The following is a 21,582-nucleotide window of genomic DNA, read 5'->3' as shown; positions in this document are numbered from 1 at the left end:
GTTGTGCAAAACAGTTTCCACCCCAATTACTGCTCTCTCTCTCTCTCTCTCTCTCTCTCTCTCTCTCTCTCTCTCTCTCTCTATATATATATATATATATATATATATATATATATATTGTGAGCATCTACACATTCTTCTGTAAATTCTACATGGCTACTTGTGGCAACTCTGCAGGAAACTCTGAATTCCTAAATCTCTTAGCCAAGTGTTGGATTATCCACCACAAAGCTTTGGTAAAACACAGAAATCAGGCTGCAATCTAGTTCGATCCAGGTTTGAATTAGAAGTTCAACGAATTCAAACTAATCAGACCATACGAACAATGGGATGAAATCACGGTTTGCAAATCAATCCTAGGCTCAAATGAATCAAACCATGTTAAAATGGATCCGGTTAGGCTGATAAATTTTGGTCAACGGTTTTTTGCCCCTACGGGCAGTAGAGTGAACACCACCCACCACCAAATGAGGAGTCAACGACACTCAAAATAAACCACCACCTACAATCCCAAACGGAAGAAGACTGAAGTTTCATTTTGCTAAAAATCTTGTATAATACTATAAGCAAGCAGTAAAATCCTTTGAATTTACAGTTCCTTTTCCATAGATCAGGAAAAAGAGAACATTACAAATCAAGTTACAAGAGAACAAAACCTGAAATTAACACCCGTTTCCACTCACAAGCCCACAGACCTCATCTCCTCAAACAAAAAGAATCACGCATTTGTGGGCGTTAGCCAACCGAGCTCTCTCCACCCCTTAACACCCTGAGAGAGAGAGAGAGAGAGACCCACCAACCCGTCACAAGATTTCTATTTCTATTTTTTTACAGAGAAAGCCCACTTGTCAGCTTTCCTTTCCTTTTTCTACTTTTTCCTGGGGCCTTTCCGAGAGTACACAACCAGACACCCTCTCCCCCCCGGCCAAAAAAAAAAACCTGCTGCATTCTGCACCTTTCCACCACTTGCACAAAAATCAGGCTCTTTTGAGATAATAGAAAAAATAGGGATTGAGGGGAGAAAACCTGTCATAACAACCTTACCCAGGGCAGCAGGGCTCATTGGTGCCTCAAAAAGCATCTTCAAGAAAACATTTTCCAAGATCATCCCAGTTGTCTTTGTAATGGAATAAAAGCAATCTGCTATTGAATAAGCACACACTTTCATTTAGGTTTAGCTAACTCCTTACATAGCACTCTAACCAATGATCGATCTCCACATGGCGAGCATCATAACACATCCGAATGTACTGCCATGTTCATCCATCTCATCATGGATGCTTGATGCAAGAAAATAGCAAAAAACAATTAGGGAAGTATAAAAGAAAGGTCAAAAGGACAGAAAGCAAAGACGACAACCATCCACTAAAGGAATCAAGCGAGCATTTTTCAAACAATGGCTATTTTCCAAGGAGTGGAGACAATAATGTGGAGCTCACCAACACAACCAAGTCCATTTTACAGAAAATTGACATCAATCACTAGCATTATGGAATATTTCCATCCAGCATGTGAATTACAAGCCTGGACTTTCCTTCACAAAGAAAAAGCCAAAAAAAAAATTACCCTGCTGAGATACTCTTGATTTACCGGTTCACCATGAGACGGTTCTCCCAACAATTGCAGCATCAAAACAGGTTGTAATGTATTAGGCCTTCATGGCTCACTTATGCCAACTGCTTTAAAGCATTCATCACCTTGCTTGCATGTCTGAAATTGGTGAACAGAAATAACAACAAAACAAAGATTCAACTAATGGATCTGTACATTTCAGGGAACAAACCTACCACATATTGAGCATCAGTATTCATCAGGCAACATAGTGAATGAAGTATAATGTCCCACACATTTGCCAGTTTTTTCTGCAATCTACCTAATCTAACTTTGTTAGGGAAATCTTAGTCAGTATAAAGAAAATTGATCAGTGGAGACAAGGTATTTCATCATGTCAGAAGCAAAAGCACAAGATAGCACATGAATTACAATAGCAATCTGACTTTAATAGCTTGATCATCGCATGACAGAGAACAAACTAAAACAGCAAAAGCCTTTCGGAGAAATGCAGCAATATTATTATGGAGAAAGACAAATAGCTTGCTTTCACCATACAAATTAGATTTTAGAGATTGGAAATGTTCATAATGCAAACTTGCAAAGGATAAAGGCCATTATGTCCAATTTCTCAGGTAAAGACTAACAATGAGACCAAAACTTAGGGCATGTTTAGACACACTGAAGTTCACAGACGTTGTGCAGAAGAGGTTCATCAAGGTATGACATCATGCAGTTCATAGTATGCCTTCTCATCTACAGATACAAAACCTTAAGATAGTAGCTAACATAGTCTTTTTTTCTTTTATATATATATATATATATATATATATATATATATATATATGATCGTGCAATTCTCTGTAAAATACCTTCATTTCCAGAATCGCTCTCATGGTGTGCTGCGTGCTCCTCATTCTGTGGAAGACAACGCTCCAAGAATAACTGAATTGATCTCCAATAACGATCAGCACCGGCCAACCAAGTGTCCATGTGCATGCCATTGGGAAAATCCACAAATAAAGTCTCTGAATTATTTGTAGATGCTTTCTCATAAAGCAACCGCATGTGAAATGGAGGCACCATCTCATCTTGCAAGCCAGATAGGAACAGTATTGGTTGCTTGATCTGGACATATAAAATCAAGTCCGAAGATGTAAAGCCATGTGACAAGAAAAATGCAGAAGCTACTAAAATAATTACTATTGTTAAATAGTTAAAGTACTAATTTATCAGAACATGAACTTATCCTGTTCCAACTCTAAAAACAAAAAAATTGCTCTCTCTCTCTCTCTCTCTCTCTCTTGTTTGGTGGTGCATGAAGATGGGAAGGAAGAGAGTATTTTGTGTCATTTGGCATACTGAAAAAGAACCTAGAATGACTGAACAGATGATGAAAACATGGAAAAAGGGAACTTGATATAATTCTAGGTTTTGCTCTGCAGCAGAAATAGTATGGTGATGTACATCTCAATAGGGTGATCTTGGGTTCCAGTTACCAAAAAAGGGAGGCTTTTAGACGTAAGCATTTGTAAACAAAAATTAACTGCCGCACCTCATTAATAATTTCAAATGTATTCCAAGGAGAGCGAATAAGGAAATTGAGTATCCGTGGTCCCTTGAATGCATTACTTCCAATGAACAACTTCAAGAAAGGTAGAAGAACACCAGTCATATCCAGGATAGATGTGAAAGTGTTCTCCAATATCAATGCTGAAACCTGCAATCAGTCAGGAACACCATGTAAGTTGACCTAGATAAAACTTGGCACTTTTAATAGGTAAATGATGCCTTCAGAAATTAATCAGTAGTCAAGATATGACTGACCATATTCCATGAGACATTGAAACTTTATTCTCGTTAAACCTATAAAAAATTTATCTTAAACCAAACATCATATGTTGAACAAGAAAATCCAAGAGCTTCATCAGATGGAATTGCAAATATATTAGCATTTCCAAGGTCTACCCAACTAGTGAACTCATGCCAACAACATGCAAGGCTATCAATTTTGCAAGCACAAACAGGACTACATGGATTCAGCAGCATCACATGTCTCTCACCCTGTTCCCTTATCCCCTAATTTTTTCCCTTTCTTCCTATTCATTCTTCTCCCATGATGTTCAACTGTACCGCTTCCCACTGCAATCTGATATGCTCCAAGCAACACATTTAAGAGCAATTCACTTCTTATGGCCTCCTTTGGTCACTCATATCATATTTTTAAAGCCCTTATCTTCTCATACAATCAGCATTCAACAAAGGATCATATACTGCAATAAACCCTACATGGTTCCATGCTTGAGACTTGTCAGTATGAATTCTCTGATACTAAGATCCCTGCAATCCTCAACTAAGACTCATCTATTATGAAACAAGGCCCATAGACTCTGCCATCAATGTGAAGAAATGGTAAGATGGTCCATTATCATGAATCCTCCTAGATAATTATGAATATATATATATATATATATATATATATATAGAGAGAGAGAGAGAGAGAGAGAGAGAGAGAGAATTTCTGATGCTAATGCAAATTATATATGACAATGAAAAAGGATGCAACCGATACAAAATAATAAAATCCCAACACGCTATTAGATGTCTTGGCAGCAGCAGATTTTGTAATTCTATTCTTTATTATGTTGCTTAGTAGCATGTTTAAGTATATATAAACATGAATTGCTCAGTAGTGCATCGTCATTTTAAGTACTGGAAATCTTGAATGCTGTAATTAAACATGTTTCTGTATTTAACCCTTTTGGGGCCGCCCATGACATGGGAGAAAGGTTAGGGTTTTCTTTTCTTTATTTTCTGCAGATTATTATGGTATAAGATCACTTAGACTTGATTGTGTTTCCCATCCATTGAGGCTTGCTTCAAATCTAGATTTTCATCTCTTCTTCATTTTCCACACTTGATATTTCCTTGTTTCTTGTATTTTATTTCATATATTTTGTGTTGATACTCGTTATATTTTTCACTCTCTCGTTTTGACTTTTATTCTCCCAATATTCTTTTTCTTATCTTATTTCCTTCTTTCGTCCATAAATATTTGTTAATATCCCTTTTCTTTCTAATCCTGTTTAAGCATAAGCAATTCCTCTGGATCGGTCAAATGGGTCCACGTGCAACTGCAGTGGATAGAACATGGCAATTTAAAAATGATATCCAATCACATCAAACCTGACCTAGGACCAGTACTATACAAATCAAACATGAACACACGCACACACATGCTTACATATAAGAACCTATGACCAGGTGTTACGAACATCAAACATCAAACTTGGCATAGGGCCTAGGTGGCTCATTAACTCTAGAGACCACATACCCGGTAATATGAGTTTATTCTCCTCACATCCTTCTCTCCTGAGCCAAGTTGCCATCATATTAATGATGGGTATGTTATCCCCATTGCAGAGAAAAAAGGCAAATTAGAACTTTGTAACATAAAAAAGACATGACAGTGAGTGATCAACAAGAAAATGAAATAGTTTTTGCATAATTAGCTAACAAGGTTAAAAGAGAGTGGTATAGAAATCTAAGTAGGAGTCGTGATAATGAGAATTTGGAGAAATATATGATAACAAAGAAGGAAGCTAAAAAAGTAGTTCGAAATGCGAAGGATAAGGTATATAAGGAGGTTTATGACAAGTTGGATACCAAAGAGGGCGAGAAGGATATTTATAGGCTTGCAAAGATAAGAGATAGGAAATCGAGGGATCTGTGTATGATTAGATGTATCAAAGATGAAACGCAAAGGGTTTTAGTCAAAGATGAGGAGATTAAGGAGAGATGGAAAGATTATTTTGATAAGCTATTTAATGAAAGTCATGCTCAAGATCTTGAATACTTCTCCATTCCTTTTCATGAGATGAATCGTGACTTCATGCGCAAGATTCAAAAAAAAAATTGCAGAGGCTTTGAAGAAAATGAAATCAAGAAGGGCAGTTGACCCAGATGGTATACCTATCGAGGCTTGGAAATGCTTGGGTTAGAAAGGTTTAGAATGGTTGACAAATCTTTTTAACAAGATTTGACAGACAAATAAGATGCCTAATGAGTGGAGGAAGAGTACTTTGGTGCCTCTATATAAGAATAAGGGTGATATACAAGATTGCAAAAACTATCATGGTATAAAACTCATGAGTCATACTATGAAACTTTGGGAGAGGGTGATTGAGTATAGGTTGAGGAAGGTTGTCATGATATCGGAGAGTTAATTTGGTTTTATGCCTGTAAGATCAACTATGGAAGCTATACATCTTCTTAGACAACTTATTGAGAGATATAGAGAGAGGAACAAAGATTTGCATATGATTTTTATTGATTTGGAGAAGGCATACGATAAAGTACTTAGGGATGTTCTCTGGTGGACAATGATGAAGAAAGGTGTTTCTCTCAAGTACATTAGTATAATTAAAGATATGTACGAAGAAGTAGTAACCAATGTCTGCACTTGTGGAGGGGTGACAACCAATTTTCCTATAACGGTTGGGTTACATCAAGGATCTGCATTAAGCCCTTTCCTATTTGCTATAGTGATGGATGAGCTTATGAGATCAATTCAAGAAAATGTGTCGTGGTGTATGTTGTTTGCTGATGATATTGTTTTGATTGATGAGTCTAGAGCTGGGGTTAATGCTAAGTTAGAATTATGGAGACAGACATTGGAAGCAAGAGGTTTTAAGTTGAATAAGAGTAAGACAGAATATATGGAATGTCGGTTTAGTAAGCAATGAAGTAGTGATGGGAGTGTAGTGAAGCTTGGAGAGCAAGAAATACCGGTGGATGACTGTTTCAAATATTTGGGATCTATCATTCAAAAGTATGCAGAAATTGATGGAGAGGTAAATCATAGGATAAAGGTTGGGTGGATGAAGACGACAATTAGGCCCGCTTTACGATATGGTACGGAATGTTGGGCTGCCAAGAGACATCATATTCAAAAAATGAGTGTAGCTAAGATGCGTATGCTTAGATGGATGTGTGAAATTATAATAAAAGATTATAATTTGGACATACGTAAGAAGATACGTAAGAAGGTAGGCATTGCATCCATTGAAAATAAGATGAGAGAGAATCGTTTACGGTGGTTTGGACATATTCGGCGAAGGCCTAATGATGCTCCAGTTAGAAGGATGGAGAAATGGGAAAATATATTAGTTAAAAGAGGTCGAGGTAGGCCTAAGAAGACTTGAATGGAGATGATAGGAAATGATATAAATGCTTTGAACCTCACCGAGAACATGGCATTGGATATAAATGATTGAAGGAGAAGGATTCATGTGGAAGACCCAGAATGATTTTCTATTTTGGTTCATATCGCCGACCCCAATTGTTTTAGGATGAAGGCGTAGTTGTTGTTGTTGTTGTATAATTAGCTAACAAACTAAGGGAATCTACTGAAAGATTAATGGTTGCAATAAACTGATGGCAAGCAACATTTTGGGAAGACCTCTGCAATTTTAGCAGTATTCTTAGCAAGACCTAGCATATTCTAGCGAAGCACTCTGTTGACAACTTTGTAGGGGGATAACTAGCCTTATCAATGTTAAAAAATTGTAATCTCATAGAGAATCTCATATGTAAATATCCCATAATATGTAATCTTTTTTTCAGTTTAGTTACAATAACATAAGTTAGTTAGATTTTTTACTTTTAGTTTATTTTTCAGTTTTGGACATAGCATAGACCTTTTGCTTTTTGACTAAGTCAAAAAGCAAAAGCTAGAGTACGATTCTATTTACTCTCCCTTGCCATCTCATTTCATGTATAAATATGGGGTGTTACCCCATTGTATTCTAATACTTTTCGTGTTGAAATATATTCTTCACTTTTTCATTTGGAATCTCTCTTTTGAGTATTTTGTGTGTGAACCCTAGTGGTTGTGTATGAACCTTTATGGTTCTTGACAGAGCTTATTCGTGAAGAAGCATTTGAAGTTTGTTTGAAGATTTCATTTTCTTACATGGTATTAGAGCAAGTTTCAAGCAATGAAGATAAGTCTTTTCGTGCATTGGGAAACATGCCACACGAGGTTCTTACAAGTGGTAATCGTGTGGATGCGTAAAAAGCTTGAAGGATATTCGTACTCATCATTTGTGGTAGAGTATTCTTCTATTTATCTTTCTCTTTCTTCTCTTATCTCCTTTCCCAAATATTGTAAAATGGATGACAATGATAATGTCACCATTAAGCCTATCAAACTAAATGATTCCAACTATGTCACATGGACTTCGATTATGAAACATCTTATATGGGGCAAGGGTTTATGGAGATATGTAGATGGAATCGATGAGGAATCTACTCTAATTCTTACAAAGGATGAAGGAGAAAAAGAAATACCTCTCATGGAGGTAGAAAGAATTAAGGCCATATCTACTTACGAGAAAAAGTGAAAAGAATGGCGTATCATGAGACATGCCAAGATCATGTTTTGGCTTATTTTGAGTGTTGATATAAAGAAATGCTCAAGTTTAGCAAAATTTGAGCATGCAAATGAAGCTTGGGACTATCTTAAGAGAATGTATTCTCTAAAGGATATTGCATATGTGTGCAATCTTCGAACCAAAGTAAGAAATATGGTTCAAGGAGACAAGAGCATTAGGGAGTATTACAATAGCTTGTCGGAATTGTGAGAAGAATTAGCTCTTCTTGAATCAAAGTGGCATTGTCCACAAGATATTCAACTCCGCCAAAACCAAATCAATGCAGAGCACTTTTTTCATTTCATTAGTGGATTAAGATCGGAATTTAAATCCACTAAGTTTATTCTCCTTCATCGTGGAAAAGTGACTTCAATAGAAGACATAATAGAGGAGTTAAGTATGAAAGTAAATAGACTCAAAAGTAGGATCTCCAAGAATGATGACGACTAGTTCTAGCCGTCTCAAAACCCGAAAACTATGTTAGGACTTACAAACCTCCTAACTATGGAAAAAAATAAATGAAAAACAAAGAAATGATTTTGAAAAAAGAAAAATCATTTGCTACTATTGCCGTGAACCGGGACATATAAAAACCCATTACCCAAAATTAAGAAGGCCCTATGAGAAAAAGGTCGCCGCCGTCGGGCCACCACAAAAATCAAGTGAATCTTTCATTGGAAGCATGCCTCTGGCACAATTGGTGGAAGCTCTTGGACCTCTACTCAAGGGAGCATCTTCATCTACGGGAGCTGCAGTCTCTTCATTTAGCACTTCCGATCCAGGTAAAACTCTATGGCTTCTTGACTCAGGTGCTTCTTTTCATATGACTCCAAATATTGAAATGTTATCCGAATGTCATAATTCAAATGAGTCCAATGTTTTTACTGCTGATGGAACTGTCAGAAATTGAGGGAGATAACCACCAGCACCTGCTGCAATCAAAAAGAAGAAAAAGGAGAGGAGAAAGTGAAACGACCTTGGAGAAAATCGCCCACAATACAGGATGTAATTCAATGTTATTAAAATAAAAGGAGTGCCCTAATACGCTTTACAAAAATACCCTTATATCTAATGGGTATTTACAACATGGTATGCATTTAAGATATAATATAACAAGGGATCCAAAACCAGATCCAATATCCATCTATAACTTTAATAATTAAACACACACGTGCTCTAATAGCCCCCCTCAAGTTGTGCATGGTGCTGCACCATGGACAACTTGCTTTTCAAAAACCAGAATCGACATTTCGTGAACCCTTTAGTAAGCAAATCTGTAATTTGATCTTCTGTTCGGACATAATGGGGCTCAATTTCTCCATCTTCAATCTTTTGTCGAATGAAATGTTGATCAATTTCAATGTGCTTGGTTTTGCCATGATGTATGGGATTGAGGGAAATCTGAATGGCACTTTGATTGTCACATAAAAGGATACAATTAGAAATCGACTCTTATAGCCCTGTCAACATATGTCTAATCCATGATACCTCTGTTGTAGCAGCAGCCATTGCCCTGTATTCAGCTTCTGTAATAGACCGAGCCATTGCCTTCTGCTTTCTGCCACTCCATGAGACAAGGTTAGGTCCAATAAAGACACAATGCCCTGAAACTGACCTTCTATCATCTGGATCCCCTGCCCAGTCTACATCTGTATAAACCTATGTCACACGGACTCGGCTAGGGGTTCGACGCACCCGCCCCGACACGGGTGCAGCTTCGGACACGGGCTAGACACGGTCAACGCACCGGGGTCGAGTCTGTCCACATTTTGGACTCGATCAACGTTGACCGAGTCTATATTCGTCCATTTTTAAGGTAAAAAACTTTAAAAAATGATTATATATATATATATATATATATATATATATATATATATATATATATATATATATATATATATATATATATATATATATATATATATATATATATATATATATATATATATAAACAGACTGTGTTGTGTGCACAGTCACAGTGACTGTGCTGTGTGCACAGTCACAAGTCACAGTGACTATATATATAGCCGAGTCCCCGTATCCAAAAAATTTTAAATTGCGCTGCACCCGTGTCGTACCCGCACCCATGTGACATAGGTATAAACACATGTTATGGAAGGGCTTCTGATAGTGACTTTTGGAATATAAGAGCCCATCCCCAATAGTGCCCTTTAGGTATCTTAATATTCACTTCATTGCTTCCATATGCCCCGTTCTTGGCTCATGCATGAATTAAGAGACTTGATTAACTGAATATGTGATATCAGGTTTAGTGAAAGTCATGTATTGTAACATTCCCACTAGACTCCGATACTTTATTGGATCATGATACAACTCCCCATCCTACGTACTTAATTTTTGATTAAGCACACTCGGGGTGGCTAAGGGTTTACAGTCCTTTATCCCAACCTTTTTCCAACAAATCCATCGTGTATTTGTGTTAAGTCAAGGTCAGCCCCTCGTCTCGTTTATTCACTTCTACTCCAAGGAAATATCGAAGGTCCCCAAGATCCTTCATTTTGAATCTTTGACTCAAGAGATCTTTAATTTGTTGAATATGACTTGCACTACTCCATGTAATGACTATATCATCAACATATATCAACAAAAATGTAGTAATTCTCATACCTTGGAAGATAAAAAGGGAATGGTCCAACTGAGATCGATGGAAGCCATGCTTTTGAATCTCTAAAGAGAAGCTTTCAAACCAAGACCGAAATGCTTGTTTCATGCCATAGAGAGCTCTCTCCAATTTGCAACCATAGTCTTTAGGATTTCCCTCAGTATATCCTAGCGGTTGCTCCATGTAAACTTCTTCCTTCAAGTGTCTATGAAGAAAGGCATTCTTTACGTCTAATTGACTCATCCCCCATTCATGAAGGACAACCAATGATAGCATAATATGAATCGTTTCCATTTTCACAACAGGACTAAAAGTTTCATCATAGTCCTGCCCAAACTTTTGTGTGAATCCTTTGCTACAAGGCGTGCTTTGTATCGTTCCACACTCCCATCTGGTTTGTATTTGATTTTGTATACCCATCGAGACCCGACAACATTCTTATCTGAAGGTCTAGGAACTATCGTCCAAGTCTGACATTGATACAATGCCTTCATTTCTTTATTCATGGCCTGAATCCATTTTTTAGAGTTGATAGCTCGATGAAAATTGATACGCTCACATTCCTTCTCAATTTGAGATAAAAATAATTGAAAATCCAAGGTAAAATTGTTATAGCTGACCCATCTCTCGATGGGATGACAAACTCTTTTTGTCCGTCTGACAGATGGTGCTTCTGGGATGGGATTAATTGGGTCACAGTCAGCTGAAAAAGAAGAAGACCTTGCCCTGTATCTTCAGAGAAAAATGTGACTCTTTCTCCTCTTGTATAAACATGACCAGTAAACTTATTGACATTTGTGAAAGTCTGATTTTCTACCTCAAGATGTTGTGGTGGCTCCTGTACACAAGAGTGAGAGCTTTCATCGCCAACTCCAGAAAAAATACTTATGCTGAGTCATGGATCATAGAAGAGTGTATCAGTCTCGGGCTTAGTAAAAGCATCTTCTTCATTTCCAAATTCATTTTCATCAAAAACAATATTTTTGGAGACTTTAATTCGTCTACTGGCTGAATCATAGCACCAGTAACCCTTGTAATCATCCGCGTATCCAACAAACTTGCACTTTGTTGCTTTGGCCTGAAACTTATTATGCAAGAAGGCATCAATATGAACATAGCATACACAACCAAATGCCCGTAGATCATCATAGATAGGATGCTTTCCAAATAAAACAAAATGTGGGGATTTGTTGTCCAAAAAAATCATGGGCAAGCAACTTATAATATGGACAACTAAATGAAAAGCTTCAGTCCATAGGCTCATTGGGAGACTACTTCCATGTATCATGCTTATAGCACTTTCAACAATATGACAATGCTTTCTTTCTGCAATGCCATTTTATTGAGGCGTATGTGGGCAAGACACTCTACGCTTAATTCCATTATCTTGGAGATAGTTGACAAAGTCCCGAGAGTAATATTCTCTCCCACCATCATATTGAAAATGTAAAATATTACAAAAGAAATGATTTCTAACAAAACTCTGAAAACGACAGAAAATATGAAAGACTTCAGATTTATTTTTCATGAAGTATATCCATGTGAAACGTGAGAAATTATCAATGAAAATAACATAATATCTACCGCCAGAATGAGAGGATTCAGGAGCAGGTCCCCACACATCGGAACAAACAATTTCAAAAGGCCTTGAAGCTCTCTCATTTATTGAATAAAAAGGCAAAACATGACTCTTACATAATTGACAACGTGAACATTTTTTATTATCCGACTTGGAATTTAAAACAGACTCAGGAAGAAGACCATTAAACACAAGCCTTTCAACAAAAACCCGACTACAATGACCAAGGCATGAATGCCAAAGATTTGGCTTATTACATTCATCCAAACTCAAGACACAGACATTTTGAGACTATGTAAACTGAGAAGGTTGCTTCAAGGCTGAACGAACATAAGTAAAAGGATCCTCTTGAAAGGCGTACATGTTTACACGTCGCTCTCCCTTAGCGAGCGCCTCCTTCGTTTGTAGGTCCTTGACATAAACAGAAGATGGAGTGAATTAAACAGAAGATGGAGTGAATTAAACAGAAGAATTTGTATAGTCAACAAGTTTGGAAACTGAGACAATATTTTTCTTAATATTTGGAGCATGTAGGACATTAGAAAGTTGAAGACTTGAAGAACTAAACAGAAGAACAATAACATTTCCAACATGAGCGATAGGATGATGAGATCCATCTCCAGTAACAATGCTACCTTTACCAAAATAAGGAGTCAATGCAGAGAACTTACCCACATTACCTGTGACATGTGTGGCTGCTCCTGAATCGATGTATCATATTCCTTTATCGTCACGCTTCAAATCAAGCTCTGATAGAGTAGCCAAAAGGAGTTTCTTAACATCTCCACCTAGTTTAGACGAATTCTCCTTTCGTACTGTCGAACTCTCTCCCCTCTGAAACTTTCCTTCATTTTGGGGATTGTGCCAACAGTTTGCTTTTATGTGTCCACGCTTATTGCATAAGTAACAAGTAGGAATATTCTTAGCACTGAAGACCGATGCAACATTTGGAGTTAGCAGTAACCCACGACCACCTGTAGTACCTCTTCCTTGTCCTCTGCCTCTACCAAAACCACCATCACTACGTCCAAAAGAAACTCCTGTGGCAAGAACCTGACCACCAGTCACATGTGACATCCCTTTTAAAGTCATCTCATACTAAAGTAGTTTCCCTTGTAAATCTTCAAAAGATGGAAGGACTGACTTACATAATAAAGAAGTTGATAACACATGGAATTTTGGCCCAGCCCATTCAATGTTTGTCTAACTTTGTCCTTATCTTCCACTTCATATCCAACAACCGCCAATTGATCAATGATATTCTTGACCTGATTCAGATATTCAATGATTGACATAGATCCCTTGGTAAGTAGTTGAAAATCACGTTGAAGGAAAGATATTCTAGCCTCTGATATCTAGGAATATGTCTTCACTAACTTATCTCATAAGTCTTTCGCTGAACATTCATCAGGAATAGCAACCAACACCTCTTGAGAGAGAGTAGAGGTAATATATGCAACGACTGCTTGGTCGCGCTTCATCCAGGCCTCATACTTAGGATTTGGCACTTGCCAACTCCATTTCCATCCTTAATTTCCTGTTCAACATACTCTAGTGGGGCTATGATTGATCCATTCAGGTGTCCAGAGAGACCCTGACTCTTAATGAAAGGTAGAATCTGTCTTTTCAAAGTCAAGAAGTTGGAAGTGGTAAGTTTTTCAGAAATGAGTTGACCAAGGAAATTAGAGGAAAGACAATTTTGAGAGGAAGAATCCATGATTGACAAAAGAAAGTCGGATAAATTAACCAAAGGAGGCAGGCTGTGTGTATAGTAAATCAACCAAAAGAGGCAGGCTGTGTGTATAGTTCTATGCAGTTCTTGTTCTCAAAAGACTTTAACTTTCCCCCCGATATTAATACCTTTTTTTTTGGGGATAAAATATTAAATCTGATTTGTATAAGCAAATTCAGACTATAGGGCTGCAAAAGGATTCAAAATGAGAGACACACACAGCAAATGTAATATGGCGTGAAAGAATGCAATATAGCGTGGAAGCCACTTTATGATACTGTCGACTTACAACAAAATCAATAAAAGAATATATAAAGAAGAGGAATAGACACAGGAAGAAAAGAGTGTAGATCAAAAAGGGATAAGAACACAGATCTGAATATGATTCGATTTAATTATAATGCAATAAAACAAACATCTGAATGTATAAAGAAAAGGAACAGACCCAGGAAGAAAAGAGTGTAGATAAAAAAAAGGGATAAGAACACAGATCTGTTGCAGATTAAAGAGAAAAGGAAGGGCAGACGCAGATCTGATCAATTAAACATTTTCCTCTTTTTTTTGACATCAGAGGTAGAAAGAAAGAAACACAAAATGTGCAAAAAATATGCAGATGTAGAAAGGATGATGCCAGCAAAACAAGAAGAGAAGATGTAGAAACCGATTTCCAATATGAGATTAGGGACGAAAAGGGAGATTTGAGATAGAGAAAAGAAAACTAAAAAAAAGAAAGATTAGGACAGAGAAAGATAACTTGGAAGACGAAAGTCTCTGAGGACACGCCTTCTAGAATAAAATCAGCCCTTGGGATCAGATCTGCTCTGATACCATGTCAGAAATTGAGGAAGATAATCACCAGCTCTTGCTGCAATTAGAAAGAAGAAAAGGGAGAGGAGAAAGTGAAACTGCCTTGGAGAAAATCGCCCACACTATACGGGACATGATTCAATGTTATTAAAATAAAAAAGAGTGCCCTAATACGCTTTACAAGAATACCCTTATATCTAATGGGTATTTACAACATGGTATACATTTAAGATATAATATAACAAGGGATCCAAAACCAGATCCAATATCCATCTATAACTTTAATAATTAAACACACACGTGCTCTAATAGGAACATCACTAGAAATTAAAGCAATAGGGAATTTTGAAAAAACTTCTCAAATTAGATATATTCCAAAATTGAACCTCAATCTCTTATTTGTTTCTCAATTATTTGACCATGAATATAATGTTTCCTTCTCTTCTCGTGGTTGTCAAGTGTAAGATCATCAGTTAGGAAAGCTGATTGGGGAAGGCCATAGAGAAAGAGGCCTATACTACATGGATTTTTTTGAAATTCTCAATAATACGTTTTGTTGTAATGTTCAGAAAATGAACTTGGATTTATGGCACAAGAGACTTGGTCATCCTAACATATCCAAAATTCAGTTTTTTCCAAATATGAAAAACTTTTGTAATTCTGAAAAATTTAAATATGAAAAATGTATTCTTGAAAAAATGAAGAGATTACCCTTTCAAGAAAGAAATTTTATCTCATTTCGGCCTCTTGAGTTAGTACATTCGGATGTATGGGGTCTTGCACCTGTCATATCAAAAGGAGGGTTTTCATACTACATTTTTGTAGATGATTTTACAAGACATACCTAGATTTATTTTCTCAAACATAAATCCGAAGTATTTTACATTTTCAAATATTTCATAAACTGGTTAAGAACCAATTTAAGAATGATATCTCTATATTTTGCACTGATTCAGGGGGAGAGTATTTATCAAAAGAATTTAGCGATTATTTAAATCTACATGGAATTTTATATCAAAAGTCATGCCCATATACTTCACAGCAAAATGGCTTAACAGAACGAAAACATAGACAAATTATAAAAACAACAAGAACTCTGCTCATTACTCATCAAGTTCTTAAAAAAATTTGGGCCAAAGCTACGCTAACCACAAAACATTTCATTAATAGAATGCCATCATCCTTGTTAAAAAATGTATCACCTGTTGAAAAACTTTTTAAACAAACTTCAGATTATTCGTGATTAAGAGTATTTGGTTGCAAATGTTTTGTTTTCTCCAACAAAAATGACATGCTTTCCCTTCGGATCATTCCTTGTGCATTCCTTAGTTATGCAAGCAATCAGAAAGGCTATAGTTGCCTTGATCTCAGAACTAAGAAGTTATATCTATCACGAAATGTATCTTTCTTAGAAAACGAAAGTTTCTTTGAAACTAAAAACCCTAGAGAGGTTGATGAATACTCCTTGTTGGACTTAGTTCCGAAAATTAATGAAAAAGAAGTTGATCAAGAAGATCAAAATAGTATAATCAATATTGAAACATCTCATCCAGATTGCATTTAATACTTCAGGCGAGGAAATCTAGAGCAACCTTGTGCTCTAGAAAAATATATTAAAGCACGAGATCAAATAGAAACCAGAAAATCCTCTAGGGTGTCAAAAGTGCCCAGAAAATTTGTATCCTATGAATCTTTTTCACCAAAACAGCAAGCATATATTGCCCTATTGCACTCCTATATAGAACCTTTAAACTATATTACAACAAAAGAACATTCAGAATGGGTCGAAGCTATGACAGCCGAGTTAAATGCCTTGAAAAAGGCAAACACGTGGACTATTCAAGATATTCTACTTGGAAAAAAGCCCATAGGATGTCGATAGGTATACAAAGTTAAAACTAAGAGTGATGACACTCTTGAATGTTTTAAAGTTTGACTAGTCGCCAAAGGCTATTCACAAGAATATGGAATAAACTACGAAGAAACCTTTGCACCAGTCGTTAGAATGATCACCGTAAGAACTCTAATAGCCTTTGCCTCCATAAAAAAAATGACATATCTTTCAAATGGATGTCAAGAATGCATTTCTCGATAGAAGTCTAGCCGAACTCCTGGCATTGAAGTTCCTCAAGGAAAAGTTCTTCGGTTACATAAAGCATTATATGGTCTTAAGCAAGCCCCAAAGGCTTGGTATGAAAAATTCAGTAAGGATATGCTTGATTTTGGCTTTAAATATTGTCTTACTGACACAACTTTGTTTATTAAAAAATCTAATGCAGAGATCATCATTCTTCTTCTCTATGTGGACGACATGATCATCATGGGAAGTGATAAACAAGGAGTTGACAATATCAAAAAATTTCTCAAAAACAACTTTGAAATGAGTGATTTAGGTTTTTTAAAAGATTTTCTTGGTATTGAAATAGTTTATTCTCCTAGAGGTTATTTACTAACTCAATCTAAATTTGCTCTTGCTATTATTGACATGTTAGGAATCACAAATGACAAACATGTTGATACTCCTGAAGTTGTGAACATCAAAATGAAAATTGACGATGGGAAACCTCTTGAGAACCCAACACCTTATAGGCAACTTGTTGGGGCATTGTCTTACCTCTCCATTAAGAGACCTGACTTTGCACATGTTATTCACACAAGTCAATTCCAACATGATCCCACTTCTGTTCATATGGGAGTTGTGTTACACATTATTAGATATATTAAAACTTTCATTTTTAGAGGATTGTTTTTGTCTGTTTCTTTCACACTAGAATTAATTGTTTATACTGATGCAAATTTGGGAGGAGATCCAAATGATCGACACTCAACTACTAGACTGTGTGTGTTCCTTAGAGAGTCATTGATCTCATGGAGGTGTAAGAAGCAACAGAAGGTCTCTGAAGCCGAGTATAGAGCCATGGCTACCACCACCATGAAAGTGGTCTGATTGAGACGACTACTTCATGATATGGGTGTTACAAGTACAATTGCATCACAGCTATGTTGTGACAACAAAAGTTTCATTTACATTGCCAGCAATCGGACATTCCACGAACGAACCAAGTATATCGAAATGGACTGCCACTATGTACGTAAAGAATTCCTAACAAGGCACCATTGATCTTCCGTATGTCTACTCAGAATTTCAACTGACAGATTTCTTTACCAAACCACTCGTTACTCCTCGATTTCACTTTCTCTTGGACAAACTTTCGGTTCAACCGTAAGTTTGAGGGGAAGTGTTAAAATTTGTAATCTCATAGAGAATCTCATATGTAAATATCCCATAATATGTAAACTTTTTTTTTCCAGTTTAGTTACAATAGCATAGGTTAGTTAGATTTTTTACTTTTAGTTTATTTTTCAGTTTTGGAATTAGCATAGACCTTTTGTTTTTTGACTAAGTCAAAAAGCAAAAGCTATTATTTTTCAGTTTTGGACATAGCATAGACCTTTTGCTTTTTGACAAAATCAAAAAGCAAAAGCTATCGAGAGTCGTTGAACACTCCAACAGCTCTATTTAGAGCCATTGGAGTGTCCAACGACTCTCCTTTGCCATCTCATTTCATGTATAAATATGGGGTGTTACCCCATGTTAAATCATATTACTGAAATCTTGTTATCTTATATATTATATATATATAAAGGATGATACATATACATATATGATATATATGTATATGTATCTATCCACTTATATATATAAAATATATATTTTCTTATTTTAGCAATAGGGGTAGTTTAGTCATTTCTTCAGTTTTATGCACATTCATTTTCGTGAATGTGATTGTAATTTTTCTTTTCTTTTTCTTTTCTTTCTTTTTTATTTTACTTTTTCTTTCTTGTACCAAAAGGTACCTTGGGGGGCCCACTCAAATAGACGTTTGGCCCCTCCAACGGTCTCCAATGTCTATGAGTGGAGCCCCTCCAACGCTTCTTTATGTGGATTATAAATAGGGGTTCTCCCCTTGTAATTTGTAGAGCTTTGGGTTAAAGCTTAAGTGTGATCTAATAAAGTTTTTCATTTTTTTTTATGCCTTAGTGCATTTGTGAGATATTGTGGGTTGTACCTATGTGCACAAGTATTCTAAGTGTTCTTATTGTCCATTTGTGCACTTGTTTTCCATCAAGAACATTGTGTCTTGATCATGGTGTCTTTTTGAAGATACTTTCACATGGTATCAGAGCAAGGTTGAAGAAATAAGATCGTGTGGTTCCTCATGTTTTTTGTGCCTCGAAAAGTGTGCCCTCAAAATTTTGGTGATTGGCGTGGACTCTTCTCTTCATCCAATATTTTAGAAGCCTCTTTGACACAAGAAAGATCTAAAATTCTTTTGTGGTACGTATCTCTTTCTCTCATTTCTCCTCTCTAATGGGTGAAAAAGATTTTCATTTCTCTCTTGGTTTTAAACTTAATGGTTCCAATTATCACGTTTGGGCCAGAAACATGGAGGCCCATATTAAAGGAAAAGGGCTTTGGAGCTATGTCCAAGGCTCGATTCCGAAACCGGAGCCTAAAATCACATTGATGGAACAAGAAGAAATAAAGATCCTTGAAGGAGAAGAAAGAGCCAAAGCTCTTGAAGACTATAGTAAAAGACATGAAGAATGGGAGATGAGGAATTTCAAAATCCTATCATGGATTTTCTCATCCGTTGAGACAAGGATTAATGCCAACATCATCGAGTTCAAGAAAACCTCTCAAGCGTGGGAATACCTTGAAAAGATGTACACCTCAAGAGATTTGTCCCACAAGTATTATCTTCAAAAAAAGGGCTTGACCCTTCAACAAAACGAAATGACTATTAGAGAGTATTTCGTGAAATTATCGTCTATTTGGGATGAGCTTGCTATGCTTGAGCCCAAATAGAGTGGAGAGGCTATTGAACTTAGGCATAAACAATTAGAAGATGATCGTTTTTTTAACTTTTTGAATGAGCTTAGGCCCGAATTCAAAAAATTAGATCATCTCTTATATCCTCTTTCACTTCCCCCTCTCTTGAAGATGTAATTACAAAACTAAGTGGGGAAGAAACTCGTATGGGCATAAGCAAAAATAACTCAAGTGTTCTAGCAACACCTTCAAACCATGAAGAAAGTGATGTTAATGTCGTCTCAAGATCGAAGAACAACTTAAGAACCTACAAGCCTCCTCACTTTAAGAATCAAAGCCAAGGTACAAGTGGTCAAGGCGGAAAGAGAGATTATAGCAAGCTTGTATACCACTTTTGTAAGGAACCGACTTGTGTGCCACTTTTGTAAGGAACTGGGGCACATCAAGCCAATTTGTCCAAAGTGGAAGAAGTTGCTAGCTATGGCTACCACATCCCAACCTCAAAAAGAAGAGTGCTCGTCATCTTCAAATTGAGCCCTCTCGTTACAACAAATTGTGGATGCACTTCAACCTCTTCTCAAATGGGCAATTTTCGGAACCGCCATGTCAACCTCTTCACCTCCCGGTAAGACCTCTTGGCTTTTAGATTCAGGCGCTTCATTTCATATGTCCCCAAGTATTAGTACATTTTCCGAATACTCAAACAATCTCTTAACATCCTTTGTTTCAACCGCGGATGGAACATCTTTTAAAGTAAAAGGAATTGGAAATTTTGAAAAACAAGAGTTCTTTATCCCAAAAATTAGATTTATACCAAAATTAAACTTAAACTTGTTTTTGGTTTCTCAACTCTCGGATCATGGGTGTGATATAAAATTTTCATCTAACAAATGTTGGATACAGGATCACTGGTTCGGGAGGTTGATTAGGGAAGGCTCTAGGAAAGGAGATCTATACTATGTCGATTCCCTTCAAATTCCAAAGAACCCTTTTTGTAATGTTGTCCAACAAAAGGATATTAATGTATGGCACAAGAGACTTCGACATCCAAATGTTGTAAAAATTTCCTATTTACCTTTTGTTTAACACCTATGTAAAAGTGATTTCACTTGTAACGATTGTATTCTTGGGAAAATGAAAAAGATATCTTTTGTCAAAGATCTATGTTTACAACAAAACCTTTTGAAATAGGGACCGATACCAGTTTTATCAAAAGGGGATTTTGCGTATTATGTAATTTTTTTTGACGACTACACAAGATATTGTTGGATATTTTTTCTTAAGCACAAATATGAAATTTTTTCGACTTTGAAAACCTATCATATGATGATTAAAAAACAATTTAATGAAAACCTAAAAATTTTTAGAACTGACTCTGGGGAAGAATACCTTTTAAGTGAATTCAAAATTTATCTTGAAAGTCATGGTATTCTTTTTCAAAGATCTTGTCCAAAAACTCCTCAGCAAAATGGATTAACCGAAAGAAAGAATAGACATATATTAGAGACAACTCGAACCCTTCTTATTTCTCAAAACATCCCAAAAAGTTTTTGAGTCGAAGCTGCTTTAACATCTGTCTATCTTATAAATCGACTACCATCTACAAATTTGAACAAAATCTTGCCTTTCGAAATGTTGTATACCAAAGAACCTGACTATAGTCGGTTGAGAATTTTCGGTTGCAAATGCTTTGTCCTTACTGACAAGAACGACAAGTTCTCACCGAAAGCCATTGCATGTGCTTTTCTTGGATATTCTGAAACTCAAAAAGGGTTTTGATGTTATGATGTTAAGAATGATAAGTTATATGTTTCCAAAAATGTGATTTTTCTGGAAAATGTTAATAGTTTTGAGAAAAATGAATCTTATAAAGAAAATATGGATTATTCCTTTTTAGTTGAGCTGTTAGCGAAAGATGATGATAGTGATGATGAACTCATTTATAATGATGATAATGAAGATGAGGAAAATATTTCCTTCCATCCATCTACCTACCAACACAGTGATGAAAGAGCACCGAGA

At 36.3% G+C, this 21,582-nt stretch overlaps 1 protein-coding gene across 2 annotated transcripts in view; it reads right to left on the bottom strand.

Annotated features, from left to right (window-relative positions):
- Positions 1–1,385: 1,385 nt before the first annotated feature.
- LOC149812134 (alpha/beta hydrolase domain-containing protein WAV2-like) overlaps positions 1,386–21,582 on the bottom strand; it is a 50,751-nt gene continuing 30,554 nt past the window's right edge. The window contains exons 6-8 of one of the 2 annotated variants that reach the window (XM_089992647.1): positions 3,107–3,271; positions 2,424–2,679; positions 1,386–1,710 (exon numbers count right to left, since the gene is read on the bottom strand). In XM_089992647.1, the coding sequence (XP_089848773.1) occupies positions 1,694–1,710; positions 2,424–2,679; positions 3,107–3,271 (438 nt within the window). In that variant the 3' untranslated portion in view covers positions 1,386–1,693. Of the gene's footprint in view, positions 1,784–2,423; positions 2,680–3,106; positions 3,272–21,582 lie in introns of both variants that reach the window. The other variant, XM_089992646.1, reaches the window with a different exon arrangement.

Source organism: Nuphar pumila, chromosome 17, assembly GCF_984573655.1.
Source record: "Nuphar pumila chromosome 17, dmNupPumi1.hap1.1, whole genome shotgun sequence".
Classification (NCBI taxonomy): Eukaryota; Viridiplantae; Streptophyta; class Magnoliopsida; order Nymphaeales; family Nymphaeaceae; genus Nuphar; species Nuphar pumila.
Note: the sequence above shows the minus strand (reverse complement) of the source record. Positions and strands in the feature narration are given on the sequence as shown.